Here is a 24,214-nt window from a genome sequence, read left to right on the forward strand (position 1 = left end):
TGTTAATTACATTGCCATCCTTGAAGACAATGGAAGTGTCATGTCTCCTGAAAGGAAAAAAATAATTTGAGTGCATTGTTTACGACCTGAAGGTCTCAGAGTTTACAATCAAATGCAGAAAATAGAAAGAAGTAGTGACTTAGATGTTTTCAAATGCGCAATTGCTGATCTTGAAGACCATTATTCACCAATTGTATGTGTGCCTGTATCTAGACGCACATTCTATAAATGTAGACAAGACACCATGAGTCAATTGAAGATTATGTATCTGCATTAAAGAATTTATCTATTAAATGTAAATTTGGCACTTTACACAATGATATGATCAGGGATCAAGTGGTTATGTGCACTAAAAACAAAAGTATCCAAGACAGACTATGGATTGAAGGTGAAGCTAGCCTCAAGGATGTCATTACTTCTGTTAAAAAGGCAGAGCTTTCTGAAAGATGTGCTAGAGCAATAACTCTTTCCAATGAAGCTGTATATGTTAACAAGATGGCAATAGAAAAGAAAAAACTCCTACTTACAAACAGCAAAGGCCATATCAAAATACCAAACTGAGATCATATCAAAACACCAACGTTAGAAAGGAAGAGAATATTACTCAATCAGGTTTCGTGTGTTATAGATGTGGTAGCACGTCTCATAATGCAAGATTTGGCAGATGTCCTGCAAAAGTAGCTAAATGTCTTGAATGGGGAATTATAGGTAATTTCTCTAAAGTTTGCAGAAGAAAATGTTCCAAAAAACCTTGTGTTACCTGCATTACGAACAATGGTTCAGATAATAATGATGATGATCAATCTCCGGAGAACTCTGACATTATTTCCGCTGGATAGTAACAAGCCTTTATGCATGATATCTTTTGGTGGTATAATTTTGCAGGTTGCAGCTGATTCTGGTTCTCTCTTCACCATCATTGCTTGATCCATTTGGGATAAATAATTTGCTAACACTATTGGCTCTTATTTACAACCTACTGATGTGAATCCAGAAAGGTTTACTGGACAGAAAATGTAAGTGCTAGGCTTTAGGTCTCTCATGTTTGAATTTAAAGGTAGAAGAGAATTATGCAATTTGTATGTTGCTACTGATGGACCTACTGTTCTAGGGTGAATGAATCAACGTTCACTCAATATTACCTTAGATCCTAACAGTCCTGAACCAGTTTTAGTTATGTGTGATGCTGAAAATACAAAAAAGTGGGTTCTGGAGGAATTTCCTAAAGTTTTTGCTGGTGGCATTGGGAAACTTGATGGTTTTTCACACAAGATTCGGATCCAACCCAATGCTATTTCCAAAATTCACAAAGTATGTTATATTCCTCTAATTGTACGAGATGAAGTAAAAAAGGAACTAAAAAAATAACAGAATGCTGTTATAATTACACCAGTAGAGGCTTCAGACTGTAACTCTCCCATCGTTATAGGCAGACGTGCCAATGGGAAAATTTGCATGTGTATTGACTTAAGATATTTAAATGATAATATCATTATTGATCAATTTCCTCTTCCAAGGATTGATGACATGCTTTCATTAACTAAAGGTGCTAAATGGTTTTCAAGTATTGATCTTTCCTGTGCATATCACCAGATCTCTTTGCATCCCATGAATCAACATTTCACAGATTTCTGTACCACCTTTGGTTGTTTTCAGTTTCACTGCTTGCCCTTCGGGTTGGCATCCGCACTACCCCTTGGTGATATGCAAGGGATATTGTTTTTCCGGAATGATATCCTCGTTATGGGAGCTAATAAGAAAGTCCACGATGAGCGTTTAAGAAAAGTAATGAGTATATTACAGGACAGAGGAGTGACAGCAGAACTCTCTAAATGCAAATTTGCAGAAAAAAGTTACTTACTTGGGACATGAAGTCAGTGCTTTGGGCATCAGACCTAAATCCAGTTTGGTAAATGCCATCATTGATGCTCCGGCACCAAAGTCCAAAGAAGATCTCAGATCTTTCTGGGGACTTGCGGAATTTTACTCTAAGTTTGTGGATACATTTTCAGAAAAAACTCATGTCATGAGATCCTTACTTAAAAATAAGGTACACTTTACGTGGTGCGCTTCTTGTCAACGATCCTTTGACGAGATAAAGAAGGCTCTTGCTCAGGCACCTAATCTTCAGGTTTTGACTCCTTTGCAAATACTATTGTTACTACTGATACCAGTAGCAAAGGCTTAGGAAGTGTTTTAACCCAATTAGATGACAATAAGAAGGAGGTTAATATCGCCTAAGAATCACGTTCTCTAACTCCCACTGAAGAACGTTATTCTGTAATAGGCCCTATAACATTTCAGGAAATTTCTATGGGGCAGGAAATTTGTCTTACGTTGTGACCACAAGCCCCTTACTAAGCTGCTTACCATGAGGGTTTGACTAATGCCACTGCTAGAATCTATGAGATTACAAGAATTCATGTATGATATACAATATGTACCTGGTGTCAAAAACTTTACTGCTGATTTTTTAAGCTGTATGTCTCTCCCATTAACTGAAGTGGATAATAATTCTTGGAATGATTTTTCTGTTGCCTCTATTTCATTTGACAAAACACGGAGTAGTTTTAGTAAAGAAGAATGGCTTCAAGCTGAAAATTCTGATCAAATCCTACTGGTACTTAAACAATTGATTGTGAAAGGTTGGTGTGGTGTGGACAAAAAGTTTGTCAATGATGAACTTAGAGGTTTCTGGGAGGGGCGTGATGAACTCAGCTTATGTGATTCATTAGTCTTACGAGGTGATAAGGTAATTCCGCCGAAGAGTTTAAGAAACAGAATACTTGATTTATGTCCCTAAGGTCATTCTGGTATTACACGCACCAAATTCCACTCAAAAGAGCTGTATTGGTGGCCTAGAATTGACATTGATGTAGAGAGATGTGTGAGGTCATGCATCAAATGTGAAATGTCTGATAAAACTCTTAAAATGTTCAATCCACCATTGGATTGTCCTCATTGCCCAAAATGTCCCTGGGAAGTAGTTTCTCAGATGTACATTTTTGTTCTTGTAGACACCATTTCCAGGTGGTTAGAAGTATGTGTAGTGAATGTTATAAATACCAAAACTGTGATCTCATTCTTAGATGATATTTTCTTGAGGGAAGTGTTTCCTAAGTTTATATTATCTGATAATGGTGTACAATATACATCTTTTAAAATGAAGAATTATTTAACTGCTTCTGGTATTCAACATAAGTTCACTGCCTTATATCATCCCAACGGAAATGGTATTGTTGAAAGGGCCAACCGCAGTATTAAAGGGGTTCTTCAACTTGCCAATAAAAGTAATTTATCTTGGGAGGAGGAGTTAAAGAAGTTGCTTGAGGCCTACAGAAGCACTATCCATAGTACTATTGACAAAAGTCCTTTCTCCTTAATGAGAGGCAGGATTCCGCATTCTAAAATTAATCCAGGTTGGTTGGATAGGAATGGAATAATTAAGTGTGATATACCGGCGGTAAGAGAATGTATCACAGAATCTCAATTGAAAAACTAAATCTACTATGACCAAAATCATGGCACCAAGCAAGTACATTTTAGTGAGGGTCAATGGGTCCGTGTAAAAAAGTAAATTTAGCGAGCCCAAACTTGTAAAGGTCATAAATAACACTACTTTGTTACAGAATGGTGAAGTTTGGCACTTTAGCCGTCTGGCACCTGTTACATCTAATAGTAAAATAGAAAAAGTGTATGAGAATAAAACATTTTGATGGTTGGATACCTTAGACACCACTCTGAATATTAAAAATTTAAATTTTACTGATGTTGTTGCTGAACTTGCTGACACGCAAGATATTTTTTCCAATCTTGATCCTGTGTTAGATGAAAATTTACATTATTCTCCAAAGTCTGTTGTACCCTCCTGTGATAAGAGTGTTATTAAAACTTCTAGGGCCAGATGTAGGAGCCGAAATACCGGTCGGTAACGGACGATTTCGGCCGTTACCGACCGGTATTTAGTATTTGGCATCTAGGGGCCCTATTTTACCGAATCGGTAAATTTACCGAATCGGTAAAATACTGAATCAGTATTTTTACCGATTCGGTAATTATGAGATGTAGGTGGGACTCTTCTGAGTCCCACAGGCCTTACCGAATCGGTATTTTACCACCCAATCCAATTGGGTGGTAAAATACCAATTCCAGGTGTGCATTCACATGTGTGCATGCACACCTATGGCATGTGACAGACAGACATGCCCTTAGGGCATGTCTGTGTGCCACATGTCACACATGCCTGAATTCGGGGTGCCAGAGGGTGTCAAAGTGACACCCCCTGCACCCTTGCAACATTCGGTATTTACCGAATCGGTAAATACCGATTCGGTAATGCCCATTGATTCCTATGGGCTCCAATGCCCATAGGAATCAATGGGCATTACCGAATCGGTATTTACCGATTCGGTAAATACCAATTCTTACAGAATCGGTAATTCAATTACCGATTCTATCTACATCTCCCCCTTCTATTTTACCGATTCATAAATACCGAATCGGTAAAATTCGGTATTTATGAATCGGTAAAATATACTTACCTACATCTGGCCCCTAGTGGGAGGATTGTTAAGAAACCCAAATTTCTAGAAATGTTTGATTGTAGTATTGTGCTTAATGGATAAGTTACAAGCCAATATTAGAATTGTATTAACATTCTAGAATTATGGAATAGACTTATGAGGTTAGAATTCTCTTGGTTGTCATTACTGCTGGGAGATTGGCCGTGTTGGATGTTCCTGTATGCGGTGGCTGGAAATAAAGAATCCTACATAAATATACTCTACTAGACTTGAGTCATCTGTGAGATAATACAAGAACCTCCAGTTTGCAAAAGCACTGCAGGCAGGGAGACAAAGGACTTCTGGGTGCGATCACCACTTCGAGAGGTAAGTTGGGAAGGTAAGGGCTGGTTAGGCACCGTCAGTTTGGGCACACATGCAGGGGTGCCTTTTAGGGTCGGATCTTCTTACCAGCTCAGGGTCGCGGTCAGGGGGGCCTTCTGGATTTAGGCTGCAGGCGTCGGCTGGAGGCAGGTCAGGGGTCGCCGGATCTCCGGTCAGGATCGCCAGGGTGACCTCCTCGTGATGCTTTTCCACTCGAGCTGGGTTCGGCAGGTGCAGAGTGGTCTGGATTCGAAGTCTCTGGCTGCTGCCAGAGGTTGAAGTTGAACAAATCTGGTGTTCACGGTGCAGAACGAAGTGAAGCAGTCTTTGGAAGTGAAGGCAGGCAGGTACTCCAGAGTTTTCGAGGTTGCTGACTGCAGGACACACCAGGATTTCTTAGGAGCAGGTTCGAGGGGAGTCAGTGGGCGTCTTCCTCTTGTTAGCTGGCTGCACGGCTGTTCGATCCTTCTTCTTCTTTTCTTCTTCTCGTTTCTGGATCTGAGGAAGCAAGGCTCAGGGTGCCCCAAAAATACAAGATTTAGGGGCGTTACAGGTCGGTAAACGGCAGGGATCTATGGGTCCCTTTCCAGGGGTGGGTACACCCCTACTGTGCCACCCTCCAGTGGGAGGGGGGCAGGAGTCTGTCCCTAGTTGGCTAGGTCCCCCATCCTCAAGATGACGAAGATTCAGAGTTGTGCTTCACCCCCCCCCCCCCCCCCACCAGAGGTTTGGAGTTGGCAGAGGTGGGCAAACCCCTTTCCCTTACTTGTTTTTCCTGCCGGCCCCCCCCCTCCCCCCCCCGCCCGCACCCCCCAAAGTGGGGTGTAAACCAGTGGGAACCTGAAAGCAGCAAATGGTCTGGAGAGGCTTACAAAGGCGTGTACCTTGCCCATCCTGGGGAAGTAGGCTTGGCACCTCGTGCCAGGATGTGCACTATTTCAGGCTCCCGAGAGCAGCAGGCTCTCGACCCAGGGGTCCAGAAACATACTCAGTCGGGTCAATAGAAGTTGGTCGAGTTTCAGGGGGCATCTCTAGGATGCCCTCTGTTGTGTATTTTACATTAAATCCCACACTGGTATCAGTGTGGGTTTAATGTGCTGAGAAGTTTGATACCAAACTTCTCAGTGTTCAGTGTAGCCATTATGGTGTTGTGGAGTTCGTAATGATAAACTCCCAGCACCATATACTCTTAATGGCAGCACTGCACTTACAATGCCCAAGAATGAGCTTGGGCACTGTAGGGGTACAAGGCTCATGCACCTGTACCCTCACCACTGGTATAGTGCACCCTGCCAGAGGTGACTGATCTATGCCAGGGCAGTGGTTTGAAGGCATAGCACACAGAGATGTGTGCCATCTCGACTCTTCACTTCGTTCTGCATAAAGACGAACAGCCTACAAAGGCAGTGCGTGTGTGTCAGGGTACCTGACCTCTAAGTGTGGCACAATAAGTGCTGCAGCCCTCAGAGGCCTTCTCTGGTCACAGTGCCCTGGGTACCATTTACCAGGGGCTGACATGTGGCCAGAGATTCCAATGGGTTTAGGCTTCAATGCAATTTTAGTGAAGGAACAGAGGCCCTAGGTACCTGATTAGCAGGAGCCCAGGGCGCACTTAGTCAAAGAACATCTGCAATTCAGCAAAAAATGGGGGCGTACCATGCACGAAAGAGGGCACTTTCTCACACCTTAGAAATAACCAAATGCTATTTTCGATAAACATGTTCCAGTTTGATAGAACAGCGCTTTCAAGTTAGACAACTACTCCAAATGAAACAGTGATATAAAAGATACTCAGGATGTAATGTGTAACATGGTGCATAATGCCATCTTCTTACCCGTGGTTTATGTCACCAGAATCCCCCTTGATGGCGCTATTGGATCGAATTACAGAGAGAGAGATGGGTAGAATGTATTTTGTTCCTTCTCCACCTTCACACAGTGGTTTAGCAGACATTCGGACCTAAAGCTGTAAAAAGAATGCCTGGGGAAAACTTTTCACCATGTTCTTACCTGTGCTTTTTCTCAAAGGCTCTGTCTCCTTCTGCAAACGCGTTTCTTGATTTATCTTTAGATTTAGGGGCAACACTGATGTAATAACTGGAACATAAGTGGCTTTAAAGAAAATAACATTAACACATTTGTGAAAACTTTGCACAAGAAAGCTTTAGACTACAAAATGTTTTACACACATTAACACGTTTGAGAAAACTTTGCACAAAAAAGCATTAGACTACATAATATTTTACACAAAGACCAATGCATTTTTCCAGTAACTAGTTTCTAACTCTGTCTCCCATTCCAGGTAGACTGTTTGCCGTACTGAGGAAATCTGTAAAACAAGGGACATGTGTAGATATTATATAGGTGTTTGATTTTGTTGAGTTACTAGGAAACATACATGTCCTTCTCCAAATATTTGCTGATTTACTGGTCTTGGCTAACCACTTTGACTAACAGAACAAGATTGGGGTAACATAAATATAAACCCCAGAGACCTTGAATTTTCAAATGAAGTGCAGGTACATGGCAATACTTTATTTTTAATTCCCTTACTACAGATCCTAACTTCAAAGCGAGAAAGAGCAGCAGTGAACTTGAAGGTATATCTGTAAGAGGGCATTGGAGATGATGCTAAAGAGGAGAGCTAAACAAGGATTTAATAGGCAATCATCATTCTGCAGTAAGTATTGTAAAACAAAAGTGGTTAGTATTACAAAGAAGATATTTCATCTCAGACCAGTACCTCCAAAGGAAGGGTGACTATTAGAGAGGGAATGTCTGTCACGTAAGAGGTATGCTTGACTGAGTCGCCATATATACTATGGATAAAATAAAGCGGAACATTTCATGGCTGTCTAGTAAATATCATACAAGTGGCTAACTCTATCCCAGCCCTGCATCTTCTCTGTAGCATTGGTGTATAGGGAAATAGCCCATTCTCCAATAAATTGAAATCTCTGAAACATGAGTAGGGCTTGTTTAGACATTCGTCTTCCTCTCCTGTGTTTTGAGCCAGGTGCTATCAAGTCAGCTCAATTGGTTAATGTGACAGCGTAGACATTATAAGTGTATCCTGCAGGTTATCAACTCCAATCCCAGAGAGATGAAGCCAGAGGAGCATGCACTTCCGACAGATGAGTGTTTCCGGGAATTAGAGACTCAGGGCAACATGAATCAAACAATTTTGTGATTCGCAGAATAGGCCCATTTGCGAAAGCAAAAAAGGCTTTTCCCATGTATCAAAACCTGTTTTGCGATTCTGTAACCTGTTACCAAATCGCAAAATTGGTTTGTGATTCGGTATTTGGAAGGTGCGTGTTTAGGGCATCCCTTCCAAATGCCGAATCACAGCAGTATGTATGAATGTTTTGTGACCGTGAATGTGGTTGCAAAACATTAACATTTTACCACCAACTTCAAGGGACCCCTTTCCCTTTGGGAATGATGGTGAAAATGTTTTTTGATAGCAGGCAGTGGTCCGACGGACCAGTGCCTGCTCTTAAAAAATGAAAAGAAAACTTTTCATTTTTCTTTTTTAAACACAACCTGTTTTCCTTTAGGGAAAACTGGTTGCATTTAAAGAAAATGCTTGCTTTATTTAAAAGCAATCAAGAGCATTGTGGTCTGCTGACCCCCGCAGGCCACCATCCCGGTGATTTTAGCGATTCCCAATGGGTCACAAATTGCTACTTACCTTATTAATATTCATGAGGTTGGTCGATTTGTGACCCACTAGGAATTGCTATATGAAACTCAGAGTTTCAGACATTGGGAATAGTGATTACCTAATTGCGATGCGTAGAAATTCTCAATTAGGTCATCGCAATTTCCAAATTTGATACATTTTGGGCTCACCATTTCATGCGTCTGGAGCAGATATATGTTGTAACTTGCAAGTAGTAGGCAGTTTTCTGCAGCTACTGCCCACCTACTTGCTGGAGGAAGAAACAAGTATTTTGTGCTATTTAAGAGCTATCAGCAGAGGTACATCTAATTATAGTTTTTTAGCAGCTTCAGAATTAACATATAGTTTTTTATTAATATTAATATGCAGGAAAGGCTCTGACCTTTTGGAATCCTTGTTTACACTGCAAGCAATTTGACTTGATTTAGATTTGATTTTAGATTTCTAGAGCGCAACATTTACCCGAAGGCATCAAGGCGCTGTAGCGGCCGTCCAGAACCACTCTGTCTATAGAGCATGAAGCCAGGACTTGAGAGACTTCATCTGTCCCTTATGAACATCAACCAGAATCACCAAATAGAATTCAGACATTTGCCGGACTCAGAACTGCAGAAAAATCCAGATACTTGTGTTTGACTTAATCAGTTGACAAAGAACTACCATCTAACTACAAAATAAGAATTAATATGCCCTTAAACGCCCACCCAAGAAACCAGACAGCTTGGTTGTTAGCAAGTTCAAATTAGACAGCCTGGCGGTAACAAAAGTAAAGTCATCAGTTACAACATATTTAGATAAGAATATAAAAAGTTATTGCATTCGTGCGGAAAATTTCAAACCTACATAATTGTTTTATTTTCTCTGTTCTTTTCTCACTAATTCTTGTTGGCACGTTGTTCTAATTAGTATAAGAATGTTTTTATAATCATTTAATATTATGCAATATAACATGTTCTTCATTTAGAAGAGTATGCCCCTCCCCATCCCTCCCTATTCCCTTTTATTCTCTTTTATTTTCTTGCCCGTATTGTTGTTATAAAATATAAATAGCTTTCCTACTTATTCTTAATGCTGGTTATACTTTGTATTCCATTACTGAACTACTTTTTTTTTACTGTATATTGGCCGGCCTTATCTATCTCTCTCATGTTATTCAAAAAAGCTTTTTAAACACCAAAAAAGTAAAGTCACCCAAAAAAGATGGATTGAAACCAGTGCTTTAAATGGGCCGGTACTTGCCGATACTTACCGGTACTTCCGAATTTTTTTGCCATCACCAGAACTTCTCTGTAGTAGGAAGAGTACAGTTACCCTGATCCACAGCAGGCGCAGGTTACTTTTCTCCTCCAGTCCAGGGAAGAGACCGCTCTGCTTCCGAGGAGCTTCTAATTAACTCGGCTGAAGTAGCCATTTGCAGAGTTGCTGGTAAAGATTCCAGCAGCGCCCATTTGTAAGGCCCCAAACTGCAGGGGGTTGACAGGGCTTATGTCACGCTGTGATTAGCAGGAGGGGGTCTCTAGACAGACCCTGCACTGTCAATCAGGGGCGCAGCGACCATTCAAGTGAAAGTGTCATCATGACTTTCATTTTGTGTAATGAGTTCATCTTTTTTTTTTACATAAAAGCATTTCTCATGTGTTTTAATATGTGCTGCAACTGGTACAGAAGTCATGTATGAATATATTTAGGCCTTAGCCCTGCCCCTATCCCCACTCACTTGCCACACGTACCTGAACATATTTTTCCCCATTTAAAGCACTGATTGAAACTCTTTAAAAACTGGGTATTGAATTTATCACACACTGTGCTAATTAATCTGAACTGTATGAGGGTGTACTTTGAGGCAGAGGTGAATTGTATAAAGTGGTACCTTGTGTAACTTTTTCACCAAATTCTAGAGGTTCTCTAGACAGGGCTGGATCTGATTAATGGAAAACAATTTACAAATTCAAATAGATGATACAAGGTACTGCTTCTGTCTCAGACTTTCACACGTTCCAAAGGTATTTAGAAACCTGATATAGCCCTAGAGTCCTCCTAAAGCCACTATTTTTGCAGAATTCTTGTAGTTCATGCCGTAGATCTATGAACAATTAAACAGGATCTCCCCAGCTGCTGAGCGCTCCCCCCCCCCGCATCTGCTCCTAATAACAACCCGTCACATATGACAAACTCACCTGAAACTTTTCTCTCTGGTTCGGTCTTCTTTTCTAGACAGTCTTCATTCTCCTGCTTTATTCTCAGTGAAAATACAGATGTAATAACCGGACAGCCTGAAAGTGAATGTACCATGCATGAGAGTGCAATCACAGTAAACAAGATAGGGTCAAGAAATCAACACTTAAAGAAAGATGCAAAACTGTCAACCGCATTGCTGTGAAATATTAACTGTGTACAGGAATGGAGACAGGAGTGAGGTGTACTCCATCCCTGGGGTTAAAAGAAGTCTTTCTAAACATACAGGGCTACACAGTAAACCAGTCTCTACAAAATGGAAACAAATTGAAGAGAAGGAGGTATCAAATGCGCAACCGCAAAAGTCATAATTAGAGAAACAGAACACAATACCTTTACAATATGTCTTCGTAGCCCTGCATTTGAGGCAGCACGTGCACACAATGTCCTGCTACAAGGTGAGACAGACATGTGTACAATATATCACAGAAGAACCTAACAGCCAATCTTTAAACTTGACAAATAAAGACGATGTGAGTTAAAATACGCAGTGGTAGCAGAGGGTACTTTTTGAGGTAGAGTAGGCCTGAAGTTATGGGCAATGTTTTCTGAAGTAACACAGTAGAGAAGATTGGAGTAGGTGCTTGGCAATCCCTGGCTGAGCTATGGGGTAATCAGGAGTTTCCTGCTCACCATCTTTTTTTTAAACGACTAGATTGTTGAGTAGAGGTGGTCACTGATCAAATAGAGCAAAAGTGAGAGTTGTAAAGAGCTGCCAGTGTACTGTGCAGGGCTCACAACTCTGGGGTGTGGATGGTTGTGGCCGAGGGTTACACACCTGTATAATCAGTTTATGAAGTAAGTGAATGGATAGCAGAGGATGGGATCTGGTATGGCACCTGCAAGTAAGGAGAAACCTGTACTTTGCACAATAACAGTATCAATAGTTAGCTGCAGTAAACAATCCAGCCAAGGTAAATAGTAAAGAAAACATGGAACAAATTAGTCAGACAAAATGTGGAAATAGTATCAAGGTAGGTTCCAAGCCTAAAGACAGTACCCTAATAACTTCTATTTTCCTCATTGGACTTATACCCTCTCGCCCTCATACCCATGCAAAGGTGGTGTCTATAAATGATCAACAACGTGCTCATTAGTACAGCTCCTTGATGGCAACCAGGGATAGTAAATGGATGTATGGCATCGGACCCGCCATGAGCATAAAGGAGGATGAGCAGTGGGACAATGGTGTAATTAATTGTGACAAAAGAATGCAATTCTTTAAAAAGCTGTTTGGGTAAGTCTCTACAAACGACAGCATTTTCCTAGGAAAAGTAATTTGTGTATATCTATATACTTTAAGTATTACTGCACATCATTCAACAGACCCAAAGAAGCCTTTTTGTTCTCATCTTTCCTTGAGTTTTTAAACTATGTTTTCGATGCTTGTGCTTTTAAGAAAATCCATATGTTACAGTTCAGAGATTCAGTGCACCCCAGTGAAATTTCAATAAACTTATAGGCAGTTCATCAATGCATTAGATCATATCAACATATTTCACCTTTTTTAAGGCCATTAACACATTATTAAGAAATTAACTCTATTTCTTTTGGTGTTCTTTGAAATCTCACTGTAGGAGGCTTGATTACAGAAATCAGTACATGCCTTTAATTTAGTTATACAAAGTATTGCTTATATTAATTTAGGTATTTCTTTAATGTTGCCTCCATGCGTTTAATGCTTTTTAGACCCCACACAATATTCAGGCCTTTCTGAGGACAGAATGATACGACCTATTATTTGTTTAATTTGGACAATGATAAAGTGGACAGGTGGCACCAGAGACAATTAATTCTATCTTGTTCAGAGAGAGAGAGAGAGAGAGAGAGAGAGAGAGAGAGAGAGAGAGAGAGAGAGAGAGAGAGAGAGAGAGTGTTTTTTAAAATATGCCTCTGGCCAAGTTCTACAAGGGTTGGCTTTCCCACCTAAGGTTATCCAAAGTTAGTTCAGTGCATCAACGCTTAAACATGAAAGTTCAGGTTCTTGTAGTCCCAAACAACCCCGTTTAATATACTTGTCGGTGGGATGTCCATGCTCTCTGGGTTACTAACAGTCCCATAAAGGGGTCCAGAACCAAGTGGTAATTCAAACCCAATTGTGTTCTTTAGAACACATCACACAGACATACTGCAAAGAGAGACAACACTATACATTTAAGAGTGTTTATTTTAATAGTCTCATCCTGTTGCTTAGTACATGAGTAATAACCACACAAAATACACGTAAAAAAGCATGTGAGAAATTGGGTTGTGGTTTGACTGGGATGTGAAACCTGGTGAAGCAATCCCTGGCAGGGAGAACCACAAAAAGTCACTAAATTAACCTGTGCTTACCCCTGGGTAGCTAGACATAAAAAGCAGTCAGGCTTAACTTAGGGGCAATGTGTAAAGGATTTATGCAGCACACAGATAGTAATAAAGTGAGAACACGACACAATAACATTTCTACACCAATTTAGAAACATACACTAAATTAGAAACTGCATTTGACCCCAAAATGACAAAAATCTTCTCAGTGGAACTAGAGTTCTGAATTTTTAAAGATTTAAGTGAAAATACTGCCAAAATGCACTAAGTCCCACTTGCGGCTATCTGGCCGTGTGAGTCCGGTTGAAACTCACAAGTTCAGGCTGACCTCGATGGAACGTGGGCTGGATACAGGGACCAGGTTAGTCCAGCTGAAAGAGTTACCTTCACAGTCCAGCTCAAAGAGTCCTGTTTATGATGGAAGGCGCCGTAAACAGCAGGATGAGCATCGCAGATGGCTGTCAAAGTAGCACGAAGAGCGACCAGGCGTTGTGAATGGTTGTCGCTGTAGCACGAAGATCCTGTCGGGTGTAGTGGACGGTCATTGCTGGTGGTTCGAATTGGTGGTCACCGCGAGCGGTTGATGCTTTAGCGGGAAGAGTCATTTGCTAGAACTACGAATTGGCAGGTGGCGCAGCTTGTGGGGCTTGGCACGAAAAGGCTTGTTTGCTTTTGCAAAGAGCCAGAAAACTTCAAGATAGCTCAACTAAGGCCACACCAAGTTTCCAGTGCCTAAGTGACATAAGAGGCCAGCAAACTAGCCCCAGAAATCACTCTGGTAATCCAGGGTTCTGGTGAAGAAGCAGGGCTCGCCTCTGAGGTTTCAAGGCAGGCTCAAAACAGCAAAGCAGTCCTTTCAGGTGCAGTAAAGCAGTCTGTGGAGTACACAGCAGGACACAGCAGCAGGCAATCCTCTGAGAGTCAGTCTGGAGGTCCAGAAATTGAACTGAAGAGTGGGTCTGAAGGCCCGATTTTTACACCTGATGCCTTCTTTGAAGTTGGGAGAACGTTCAAGAGCTTTCTCTTTGAAGTGCTTGGAATTTCCTGACTCCCTACCCTGGCCCCCAGTTGCCTGCAGGAACAATGCAGTGGTGACAAGCCCTTTGTGTGAAGGCAGGGCAAGCCTATACAGTTTGAAGTGGGTTGTGCCCAGCTCCGCCCCCATCCTGCCAGCAGATGGCCTTTTCAGGCACAATTAATCCCTTTATGGTGTGACTGTCTGGGTTGAATTCACAAAGTCCAACTGCCAGGTACACACAGTCATATGACCTAAGACATGCTGCAGGCACCAAAAGACTGAGGGCAGGAAAACTGCAACTTTATAAAAGTGTCATTTTCAAACTTATAATTTACAATCTTACTCTAATATTAAAGAGGATTTTTTTATTATAATTTCACAGATGACAAACATGAAATGCCTATCTGTCCCCAATCAAATGATAGCACTTATTACATGTAATAAGGAAACCAAATGGTACCTATGGAACAGGTAGGCCTCACAGTACTAACAAATACATTTAGGAGTTTTTCACTACCAGGAAATGTACAAACTAAAAGTACATGTCCAACCTTTTAATTATAATTCACCCTGCCCTGGGCTACCCAGGTCCTACCTTAGGGGTAACTTATATGCAATAAAAGAGAGTTTTAGACTTGGAAAGCGAGTTATACTGCCAAGACGAATTGGCAGTTTACAACTGCATTCAGCCTGCAATGACAGGCCCAGGGCGTGTTTAAGGGGCTACTTTAATGAGTGGCCCAATACGTGATAGAAAACCCACTAGTAGTATTTAATTTGCAGGCCCTGAATATATGATATACTTCTCTACATGAGCCTTATAAGTAAATGAAATTTGCCTAACAGGTGTAAACCAATCTTACCATCTTACCATGTTTAAAGGAGACAGCACGAGCACTTTAGCCCTGGTTAGCAGTGGTAAAGTGCACAGAGTCCTGTGGCCACCAAAAACAAATTCAGAAAAAATGCAGGGCAAAGGGAAACATTTGGGGGGTGACTCTGCAGAGAGGGCCTGGTCCAAGACATCACTAATGCATGTCACTAATAGCGAGAATAAAATGAATATTTCTAGCATATTTTGAATGTCCTTGGCAACCTCTCACCTTAAAGACTACCTCTATGTTCTACACTATGAAAGCATGAAGTAGCTAACTTGCCTCTAGTGTTTCTTGGGATTCTGCAAACTTCATACCAGTTCACAGAGCGAACGCTGTGGTCATCAGACTTCGGCCAGGAGAAAGTGTTCCCTTCAAAGGAAAACACACACCAGCGGGGCTCACCTCTTCTCTCAGCACTGGCTCAGTATCAGCTCTCAGCATAGGGATGTAAGCTGCAGCAGTATGGTAGTCTCACAGGTATGTATATTGGATTTGTATAGCGCCTTATCCCCCAGGGGTCTCTAAGCGCTTAGGAGAGAATGAGCACAGTACTAAAAGGGGAGAGAGTTAGACATTACCGCAAGCCTCCTGAAACAGCACAGTTTTTAGCTTTTTTCTAAAAGGTAGAAGATTTGTTTCTTTGCGCAGGCTCTCTGGCAGTTTATTCCATGCACTGGGAATTGTATGGGAGAAAGTGCGCCCTCCTAAAGAGGATAGTTTAAATCGCGGACAGACCAACAGTGCAGTGTCTGCTGATCGTAAATTCCTGCTGGGAGCATACAGGACTAAACGTTCCTTGATGTATTTTGGAGCGTGTCCGTACAGGGTTTTATGCGTAATGCATAGGCCCTTGAATTTGGCCCGCTGTTTCACCGGCAGCCAATGGAGTTTGTGGAGGAGAGGGGTAGCATGAGTCCTTCTAGGTTTGTTGAAAATCAGTCTGGCGGCGTCGTTCATGACTATCTGAAGTCTGCTCAGCAATTTTTGAGGGATACCGACATATAAAACGTTGCCGTAGTCCAGACGTGCCAGGATCAGTGCTGATACTGCTCTCCTGAGCGTGTCTACCGTCAGGATAGGGGAGAGTTTACGCAGTTGTCTCATTAGGCCCACACATGTGCCCACTACGGCTGAGACCTGGGCTGACATAGTGAGGTTGGCATCTACGATCAGGCCCAGGCTTTTCACTGCTTCTGCTGGTATTGGGGATGGCCCTAATTCAGTAGGCCAAAGGAGATCGTTCCAGGGGCTAGATGCCGTTGTGATCGCCAACACCTCGGTCTTATCGGGATTTATTTTTAATGAGTTGTCCGTCATCCAGTTGACGGTGAATTTTAAGATATTTTGCATTCTCTGATATGCCATTGGACAGTTGTCAATTTGGATGATGATCTGCGTATCATCGGCGTAGTTGTATATACTGCAGTCCGTCTGATTTAGTGTTGGAATGAGGGGTTGCAGGTAAGCATTACACAGTAAGGGTGATAATGCTGAGCCCTGAGGGACTCCACATGTGATACCTGCTGCCTCCGATACCAGGCCAGCCAATTGCACTCTCTGAACCCGTTCGTCAAGGAAGGAGGTCAGCCAGGCATGGGCGATGCCCTGAATACCGAGATCCCACATCCGCGACAACAGTAGGTCATGCTTTACCGTATCAAGTGCCGCGGAGAGGTCTAACAGCACCAGGGCACACAGGTTTTTTCTATCTGCTCTAAGTCTCAGGTCGTCCAGCACGGAAAGCATGACCAATTCCGTGCTATGGTGGGCCCTGAAACCGGCCTGGTTGGGCTCTAGCAGGAAGTTGTTTTCTAGATGTTGAGAGAGGGTGGGCAGCACATGTTGTTCCAAGATTTTTGCAAGGAACGGTAGTTGTGAAATGGGCCTGTAGTTTTTCAAGATCTTTGTATCAGCCCCTGCCTTTTTCAAGAGGGGGATCAGGCGGGCTTCCTTGAAGTTGGATGGAACCTGTCCAGTTGTAAGTGAGCTGTTCAGGAGTGATAATATGTCGTCCTCCAGCCCTTACCAGGCTTGTTTGAAAACCCTTGGAGGACACGGGTCCGCCGGTGAACCTGATTTAACTCGGCCCATCACTGTTCTCACGGTTTCCTTAGTGAGTAAGGGTAGGGAGATTAGGGGCTGGGTGACTGTTGGGGTAATTTTAATAGTAGTACCCAGACAGTCCAGTCTGGGGGTAGTCTCGATTTCTGACAGGAGGTCAGCTATCTTGATGGTAAAAAATGACTGAAATTTTTGGCAGTCTTCTTGTGAGAAGGAGGGGGGCTGTTCCTTCTTTTTTCTCAATTCTGACAGAACCTTAAAGATTTCTTTCTGGGGACCTCTTGTGATAACCTGTGGTGAAGTGGTGAAGACCTCTCTAAATTGTTAGTCATTCCATGGAGTTCTTATAGGAATGACCACTGACCTTTACCCTACATTGTGGACTTCCGCCTTGTTCCAAACATAACGGGTATGATAGTACATGACATAACAAGTATGAGCCAGTACGACAAAAGAACGTCAATTCAAACTATATGTTTAATTTATGCATTTACTATCTGACCTTGAAACATACATAATAGGGAATTAGTATCAGGCTTATGTCGCCATATGTATTTATCAAGGTCACGGGGCTGAATGTTTTCAGCTGTGCAGTTCAATTGTACAGTTCATGCATCAAAAGGCAGGTTTCACTTGCAAAGCCAATTTCCTTGGCTAGAGACCATAGCCAGAAGACTGGAATGTGATAACTAATGTTGACACAGTTTACCCACACTATATATAGTAACGACTACAGGTATGGGTTTGTATTATGGAGCAGGCAATTAGCTTTAGGGCCATAGGTGCTGGAAAGGAAATGATGCATGCCTGTATTGGAATCATAGGGCCATATGGCTAAATCTACTGGCTGGAATTGGGAGGAATTGTAAGTTCTATTCTAGATCATATCATTTATTTCAGAGACAGAAATGTTTATTTGTGATTGGCAATTAGCGAATAGTGTTGAATTGACCTTTGGTGTAAAGGTGTTTTAAGGTCCTTCATGGTTCGAAATCTGAGGTATTCTGCAGGATGGTTTCATTTGGAAATATAATTTTTTGTGGTATAATGCATTTCCGAACAGGGCTTCTTTACCTTGAACTTGCCAATACTTGGTTCCCCAAATACTTTTCTCATCAATATTTTCTTTCCAATACTTATTTCCCTGTATGGCAGGTTCTGATTGAACTTCCAGAATAAATCAGATAGTTAGTTATAACTTAGTACTTCTGGAGTTATTGTGGATGCTGTGGAGCATTTTGTTTACAGGCTTTGCAGTACCATTTACTATGGACTTATTAAATGTGCCACTCAGGTTTATGCCAATTGTACCATGTTTTTTGGAAAGAGCACAAACACTTGACAAGATCTAGCAGGTAAAAGGAGCACAGTGTCCAAAAAAACAACAAAAACTGATTTAGCAAAGGAAGGCAGGTAGAGGTAAATATTTGGGGTGACCCTGCAGAAACTGCAAGGTCTTACAACTTACCTGTAGGCGTTAGATGCAGTCCCACCCACATAAGCTATTTTACTGTGTCACCAGGAAAAAAAAGTGTACACAGAAATAGCTAAAAAAAATGCATAAACCTTATGGATTATTTATGCTTTTGCAATTGTAATCTGTGACTTGGTAACTGGTGGGATGCAAAAAGATTCCAACACTGGTGCATTAACTTATCTATACTGTTGTTTGGGAAATTTGGAAACTATTGGCAGTTGCACGTCATACAAAGAACTCTACATCTCAAATAATTGAACTGTTGTTTGTGCAGTGGAGACTGCCTTGCCTCTTCATAAAGGTAGGCGTCTTAAAGGGGAGACTTTTATGAGCAAGTTGTTGGTTTTCCCATTGGTGGAGTCTCCACTTGGAGGGACCTGTGCAGATTGTGGGATGCGATACATCAGGAAAAGCACTAATTATTTTTAAAGGAGTTTCATGATGATTTATTTTCTGACTCAGCTTTTCAAATTAATTCTCTGGCTTGTCCACGTCATAATATTCATTATATCACCATTTAGTGGTTGGATTCAGAAAGATCCTCAAAAAAGGATCTTTTTTGGTCATTGACTATAGGAGTCTGTATGATACATGATAATATTGACTGTAGGCCCACAACACCAAAGTTTGTGACCGTCATCTTCAGAAATTTTCGCCAGGATTAGGTTATGTATGGTGGATGTACTGTATGGCATGTGCAACTGCAAATATGTTCCTGTTTTTGCACAACTTCATTTCACTGCAAAGGCAAGATAGCCACACATGAATCAAGATGAGCCTGAAGCACTAAACTTATCCGGTAAGTTATTAGTTTCTTTTGTAGGGTTAGCTTATAGAAGATTCACATACTGTTAATCAATTATACAGAAGGAGAGGAGGAGCTTCGCGGGCAACCAAGATGGCCGCGTAAGCTCGGAGTTCCGTGGACCGTCCGACCCACCGCAAATATCCTGTTCGATATCCTGATCCACGTTGGTGGAGCCTTATTGCTGGTGGTCTACTGAGGCGGGGACTGCCTTCAGCTTCCAAATCGGTGGTTCCAGTGCAGAGATACGTCGAGCTGAACTCCGCGCCGGGACGGCGCCATTGTCCCTCCGGACTCCGCCACTTCGCAATATTGGAATGCGTAGCGGCTGCCTGCTGTCCCCACTGGCGAAGTGTTAGAGTCTCCAGCTTGTGCCTTCTACACCCTGGTTTTGCCTCCTCGGCCCTGCCTGCCCGTCGACTGCGGACCCGGGCTTGAGTGGCGCCTTGCCTTTGTTCCTTCGAACCCATCATGGCGGGCAGAGGCGACTCGGACAGGACATTGAACAAAGGCGGTCGAGGCAAGTCGCAAACGCAACTGAATCGAATTGAGTGCTATGTGAATCTAAAGTCACCGCCTGCATCGGGGGCCGCGTCTAAGGGCCCCCCTCCGACGAGCTCGCCGGATGGGTCAGACCCTACCCTCGGCGACATCATGGGTGCCATCACGAGTCACCGGGCCGATATGCAACAACGGCTTGACACTCTGGATCACAAGGTCGACTCAATGGCCGTTGATATTACTCTTATAAGGGCCGACTTGGGCAAGACCAACGAGCGTGTGAAGGCGCTGGATATTAAGACCTCCAGCCTCACCTCTGATGTAACCGAGCTGCAGACCGAGGTCCGCAACCTGCGGATGACTGCGGACCTATTCTCGAGGCGACTGGAGGACTTTGAAGGGCGAGCCAGGCGGCAGAACGTCCGCATAGTCGGCGTGCCGGAGGGGTCCGAGGAGGCTGCGACGGACCTGTTTGTGGAGGAATTGATCAAAACCCACTTAGCACCCACTGGACTGAGTAACTTTTTCTCGGTGGAACGTGCCCACCGAGTGCCGGGTGGCCCGCCGAAGTCAGGAGTGGCGCCGCGACCGATTGTGGCGCGCCTCCTCAACTTTAGAGACCGGGACGTGGTCCTGCAAGCTTCTAGATCGCATGGGCCACTCCATTACCAGAATGCGGAGGTGCACTTCTACCCTGACTTCACTAGGACGGTACAGCGCCAACGTCAGAGCTATGCGGGAGTGAAGAGGCGACTCAGGGAAATGGGTTACAAATACTCGATGATGTTCCCCGCTAAACTTCGTGTTGAACATAAGGGCCGTGCCCTTTTCTTTGACTTCCCTGAAAACGTCAGTGAATGGTTGGACACAGTCTCTCCTCGACGAGACGAACAGTACGATCGGGATGGAGGTGCTTCTGGTGGTGCGGAACTGGGAGACTGAGCGTTGGGCTTGGGGCACCCCCGCCTCGAAGGACTGCCGAAGTTGGTATCCGTAACTCAACTTGACTCTCCTGTTACTAGCATGGTGGGTGGCGGGACGTGTTCATGGTGATTCCTTACTCCTCTGGGGTCTTTTCGTAGATTAGTTAATGGGGCGACAGGCACACTGCTGGTTGGGAGGGCTTTTTAGTCTGATGCAGGGGTGCAGGGTGGGGGGTATGCTGGGGCGAGTTATCTTGTTTGTTGGTTTTTTCTAACTTATGCTCCTGAACTGTATATGATGTCAGTGTCTTCTGGGACTGGGTGGGGCGGGCTGCGGGGTGATGGGGGGTAAGAAGTTAAGAATTCTCAGTTGGAATGTTAACGGGTTGGGTGACCGAGTCAAAAGAGGGGTGGTAATACAATTGATCAAACGTCACATGCCTGATATTGTCCTCCTTCAAGAGACACATTTGGTGGGAAATTCTTGTAAAGCTTTGAATCGTAAAGGCTACAAAATGGTGGCTCATTCAGGGTTCTCTTCCGGCTCCCGGGGGCGGGTATCCTTATGCGAGCGTCCCTTCCCCTAGAGATAGATGTCACCATGATTGATGATAGGGGGCGTTACGCCGCTGTGGCGGGGAGATGGGAAGGGCGTTCCCTTTCGTTGCTCTCTGTGTATGTCCCCCCGGGGTTGCAATCCAGTACTTTTCAGGACCTTGGTGGTGCCATTTTGTCTATGCCGATTGGCCTGTTGATAGTGGGGGGTGACTTTAATTCGGTTTGCTCTGGTTCCCTTGACCGCCAACCGCCTCGGGACCTCCGCAGCTCGCAGATGTGGCCCTCCTTTCTTGAGTCCATGGGCCTGGTGGATGGTTGGCGTCTTCTCCATCCGACGCTCCGCCATTTTTCCTTTCTTTCGGGTGCACATGGGAGTCTCTCCCGCATTGACTATGTTCTTACACTGGCATCGCACGCATCGGCCTTGTCTGAAGCCCGCTTCTTAGCACGGGGCATCTCTGACCACTCCCCCTTGTGGGTCTCCTTCGATTTTGGCGTGGCCTTGTCGGAGCGACCGGCGGCGATTAACCCGTGGTACTTCCGCAACATCAAGACTCGCTCCCTTCTGGCCAAAGCCATTGACCTTTACTTCGCCGAAAATGTGGGCTCGGTCGGCTCGGCCGTTACCTTGTGGGAGGCCTTTAAAACGGTGCTCAGGGGTGAGGCCCAGGCGCTCATTGCAGAGGCTCGACGGACTAGGGATGCCGACTTGCTGAGTATTGAGGAAGAGGTCTTAAGCCTTGAGTCCCAACTGAGACCCGAGCCAGACCCCTCGGTTTTGCATACCCTCTCACTGAAGCAAGCGGAATACCATGAACTTGCCACGAATGCCGCACTCACTCTGGCTAAAGAACAACAGGGCCGTATCTATGACGTAGGAGACAAAGCCGGGAAGTTACTGGCTTGGTTGGACAGGAAGGAGATGGCCAGCCGAGTGGTGCCTGAACTTTTGGGGGACGATGGTGTAGTCCTCACGGACCCGAACGCCATTGTCGAATCCTTTGCTGGCTACTTTCGGGGGGTCTATGAATCTAATTCGGACTTTTCTGAGGCGGACTCGTCGGCTTTCTTTTCGGGTATAGAACTTCCCCGCCTCTCTGAGGAAGAAAGCGCGGATTTGGATAGAGAGATCACCGCTGACGAGATTGCCTTAGCGATCCGTTCATTGCGCACCGGTAAGGCCTCGGGCCCTAACGGCATTCCGGTCGAACTATATAAAATTCGGCCGGATGCGGTGTCCCCGCATTTGCGAAAAATTTTCTTGGAGTCCTTTGAGAAGGGCCGTCTCCCCCTGGATCAAAGGTTGGCCACCATCGTGGTCATCCATAAGGAGGGTAAACCACGGGACGCCTGCCGATCGTACCGTCCTATCTCTCTCCTGAATGTGGAACCCAAGGTCCTCGCCAAACTGCTCGCCAACCGATTGATTGGTGTCATTGGCGACCTCGTACATCCTGACCAGTCGGGCTTCATCCCCCACCGTAATACCGCCCTCAATCTGCGTCGCCTTCACGGCGTTATGGCTAGAGCCCACACTCTCGAAGAGCCAGCGATCCTTGCGTCCCTTGACGCCACGATGGCCTTTGACTCCCTCGAGTGGCCGTACCTCTGGGCAGTGCTGTCCAAACTCGGTTTTGGGCCGGTCTTTGTGAGCTGGGTGAAGCTGCTATATGCCGAGCCGCTGGCTAACGTCACGGCCAATGGCCGCCTGTCGACGTCATTCCCCTTACATCGGGGTACTAGACAGGGTTGTCCCCTGTCGCCCCTATTGTTCGCCTTGGCCCTTGAACCGCTCGCGGCCCTGCTGCGTACGCACCCTGACTTACACGGTATTACTTAGGCCCCTGGTTTTGAAGACAGGGTTTCCTTGTACGCGGATGACATCCTGCTTTATTTAACTTCCCCTTGCAAGTCCCTCATTGTGGCCTGTGACGTACTCAGACTCTTCGGACGCTACTCTGGCCTGATTATAAACTGGGCCAAGTCGTCCTTGTACGTCCTTAAGGGGGATACTCCACGACTCCCCAGGGGCTGCAATATTCAGATTGCCGGTCATGGCTTCAAGTGCCTGGGCATTTACATCTCCGGTAATCCCAAGATGCGGTACGACCACAATTTGCTCCCTCCTCTCCAGCGTCTACGGCGTGATGTGGACAGCTGGCGTAAGCTCCCGCTCTCCCTCCTCGGCCGTGCGGCGTTGTTTAAGATGATGTCCCTGCCCAGGTTCTTGTACGCCTTACAGAATGCCCAGGATCCGGTTCCGGCGCGCTATTTCCGTGAGCTTGAAGGTCTCCTGCGGACTCTTCTATGGGACGGGCGACCTCGTGTTGCTATTCACAAGCTCACGCTTCCATGGTATGACGGCGGCATCGCTCTTCCGGATGTGCGCCGATACTACTGGTCCTCTCAACTTGCCGCCCTCAACCATGGGTTCTACGGTCCTGTAGATAGTCCCGGCTACGCCATGGATAGATGGCTCCTGGGTAACGGCAACTACTATCGGGCCCTGTATTCGAGGTCTTTCGATCGGCGGATGTCAGGTCCTACACGGACGGCGGTTCACGTTTGGCGGGCGGTTACCAAGGCGCAGGGTTGGCAGGGTAGACTGACCAGATTCACCCCTCTGTTTGATTCGGACATCCTGGGTAGACTGTGGCACACCAAGGGTTTTGATAAATGGGACCTCATCGGCATCAGCAGAGTTGAGGACATGCTTTCCAGAGGCACTATTAAGACCTTCCCCCAGCTGCAAACCGAATACCAGCTGGGTACTGCGGAGTTTTTCCGCTACGCCCAGCTGAAACATGCGCTGCTCTCCGCCACACCGCCGGACGGCGTCATTCCTGAGAGCTCCCCTCTGGAGGATAGGATATTGGATGG

The 24,214-nt window shown here is 44.6% G+C and overlaps 1 protein-coding gene across 1 annotated transcript in view; it reads right to left on the reverse strand.

Annotated features, from left to right (window-relative positions):
• LOC147690361 (uncharacterized) overlaps positions 1-24,214 on the reverse strand; it is a 178,850-nt gene that overhangs the window by 114,691 nt on the left and 39,945 nt on the right. Inside the window, exons 3-4 of the mRNA XM_086937997.1 lie at positions 10,749-10,844; positions 6,897-6,998 (exon numbers count right to left, since the gene is read on the reverse strand). Of these exons, the coding sequence (XP_086794123.1) occupies positions 6,897-6,998; positions 10,749-10,844 (198 nt within the window). The remainder of the gene's footprint in view (positions 1-6,896; positions 6,999-10,748; positions 10,845-24,214) is intronic.

This window comes from Lissotriton vulgaris, chromosome 9 (genome assembly GCF_964263255.1).
Source record: "Lissotriton vulgaris chromosome 9, aLisVul1.2, whole genome shotgun sequence".
In the NCBI taxonomy this organism is placed as follows: Eukaryota; Metazoa; Chordata; class Amphibia; order Caudata; family Salamandridae; genus Lissotriton; species Lissotriton vulgaris.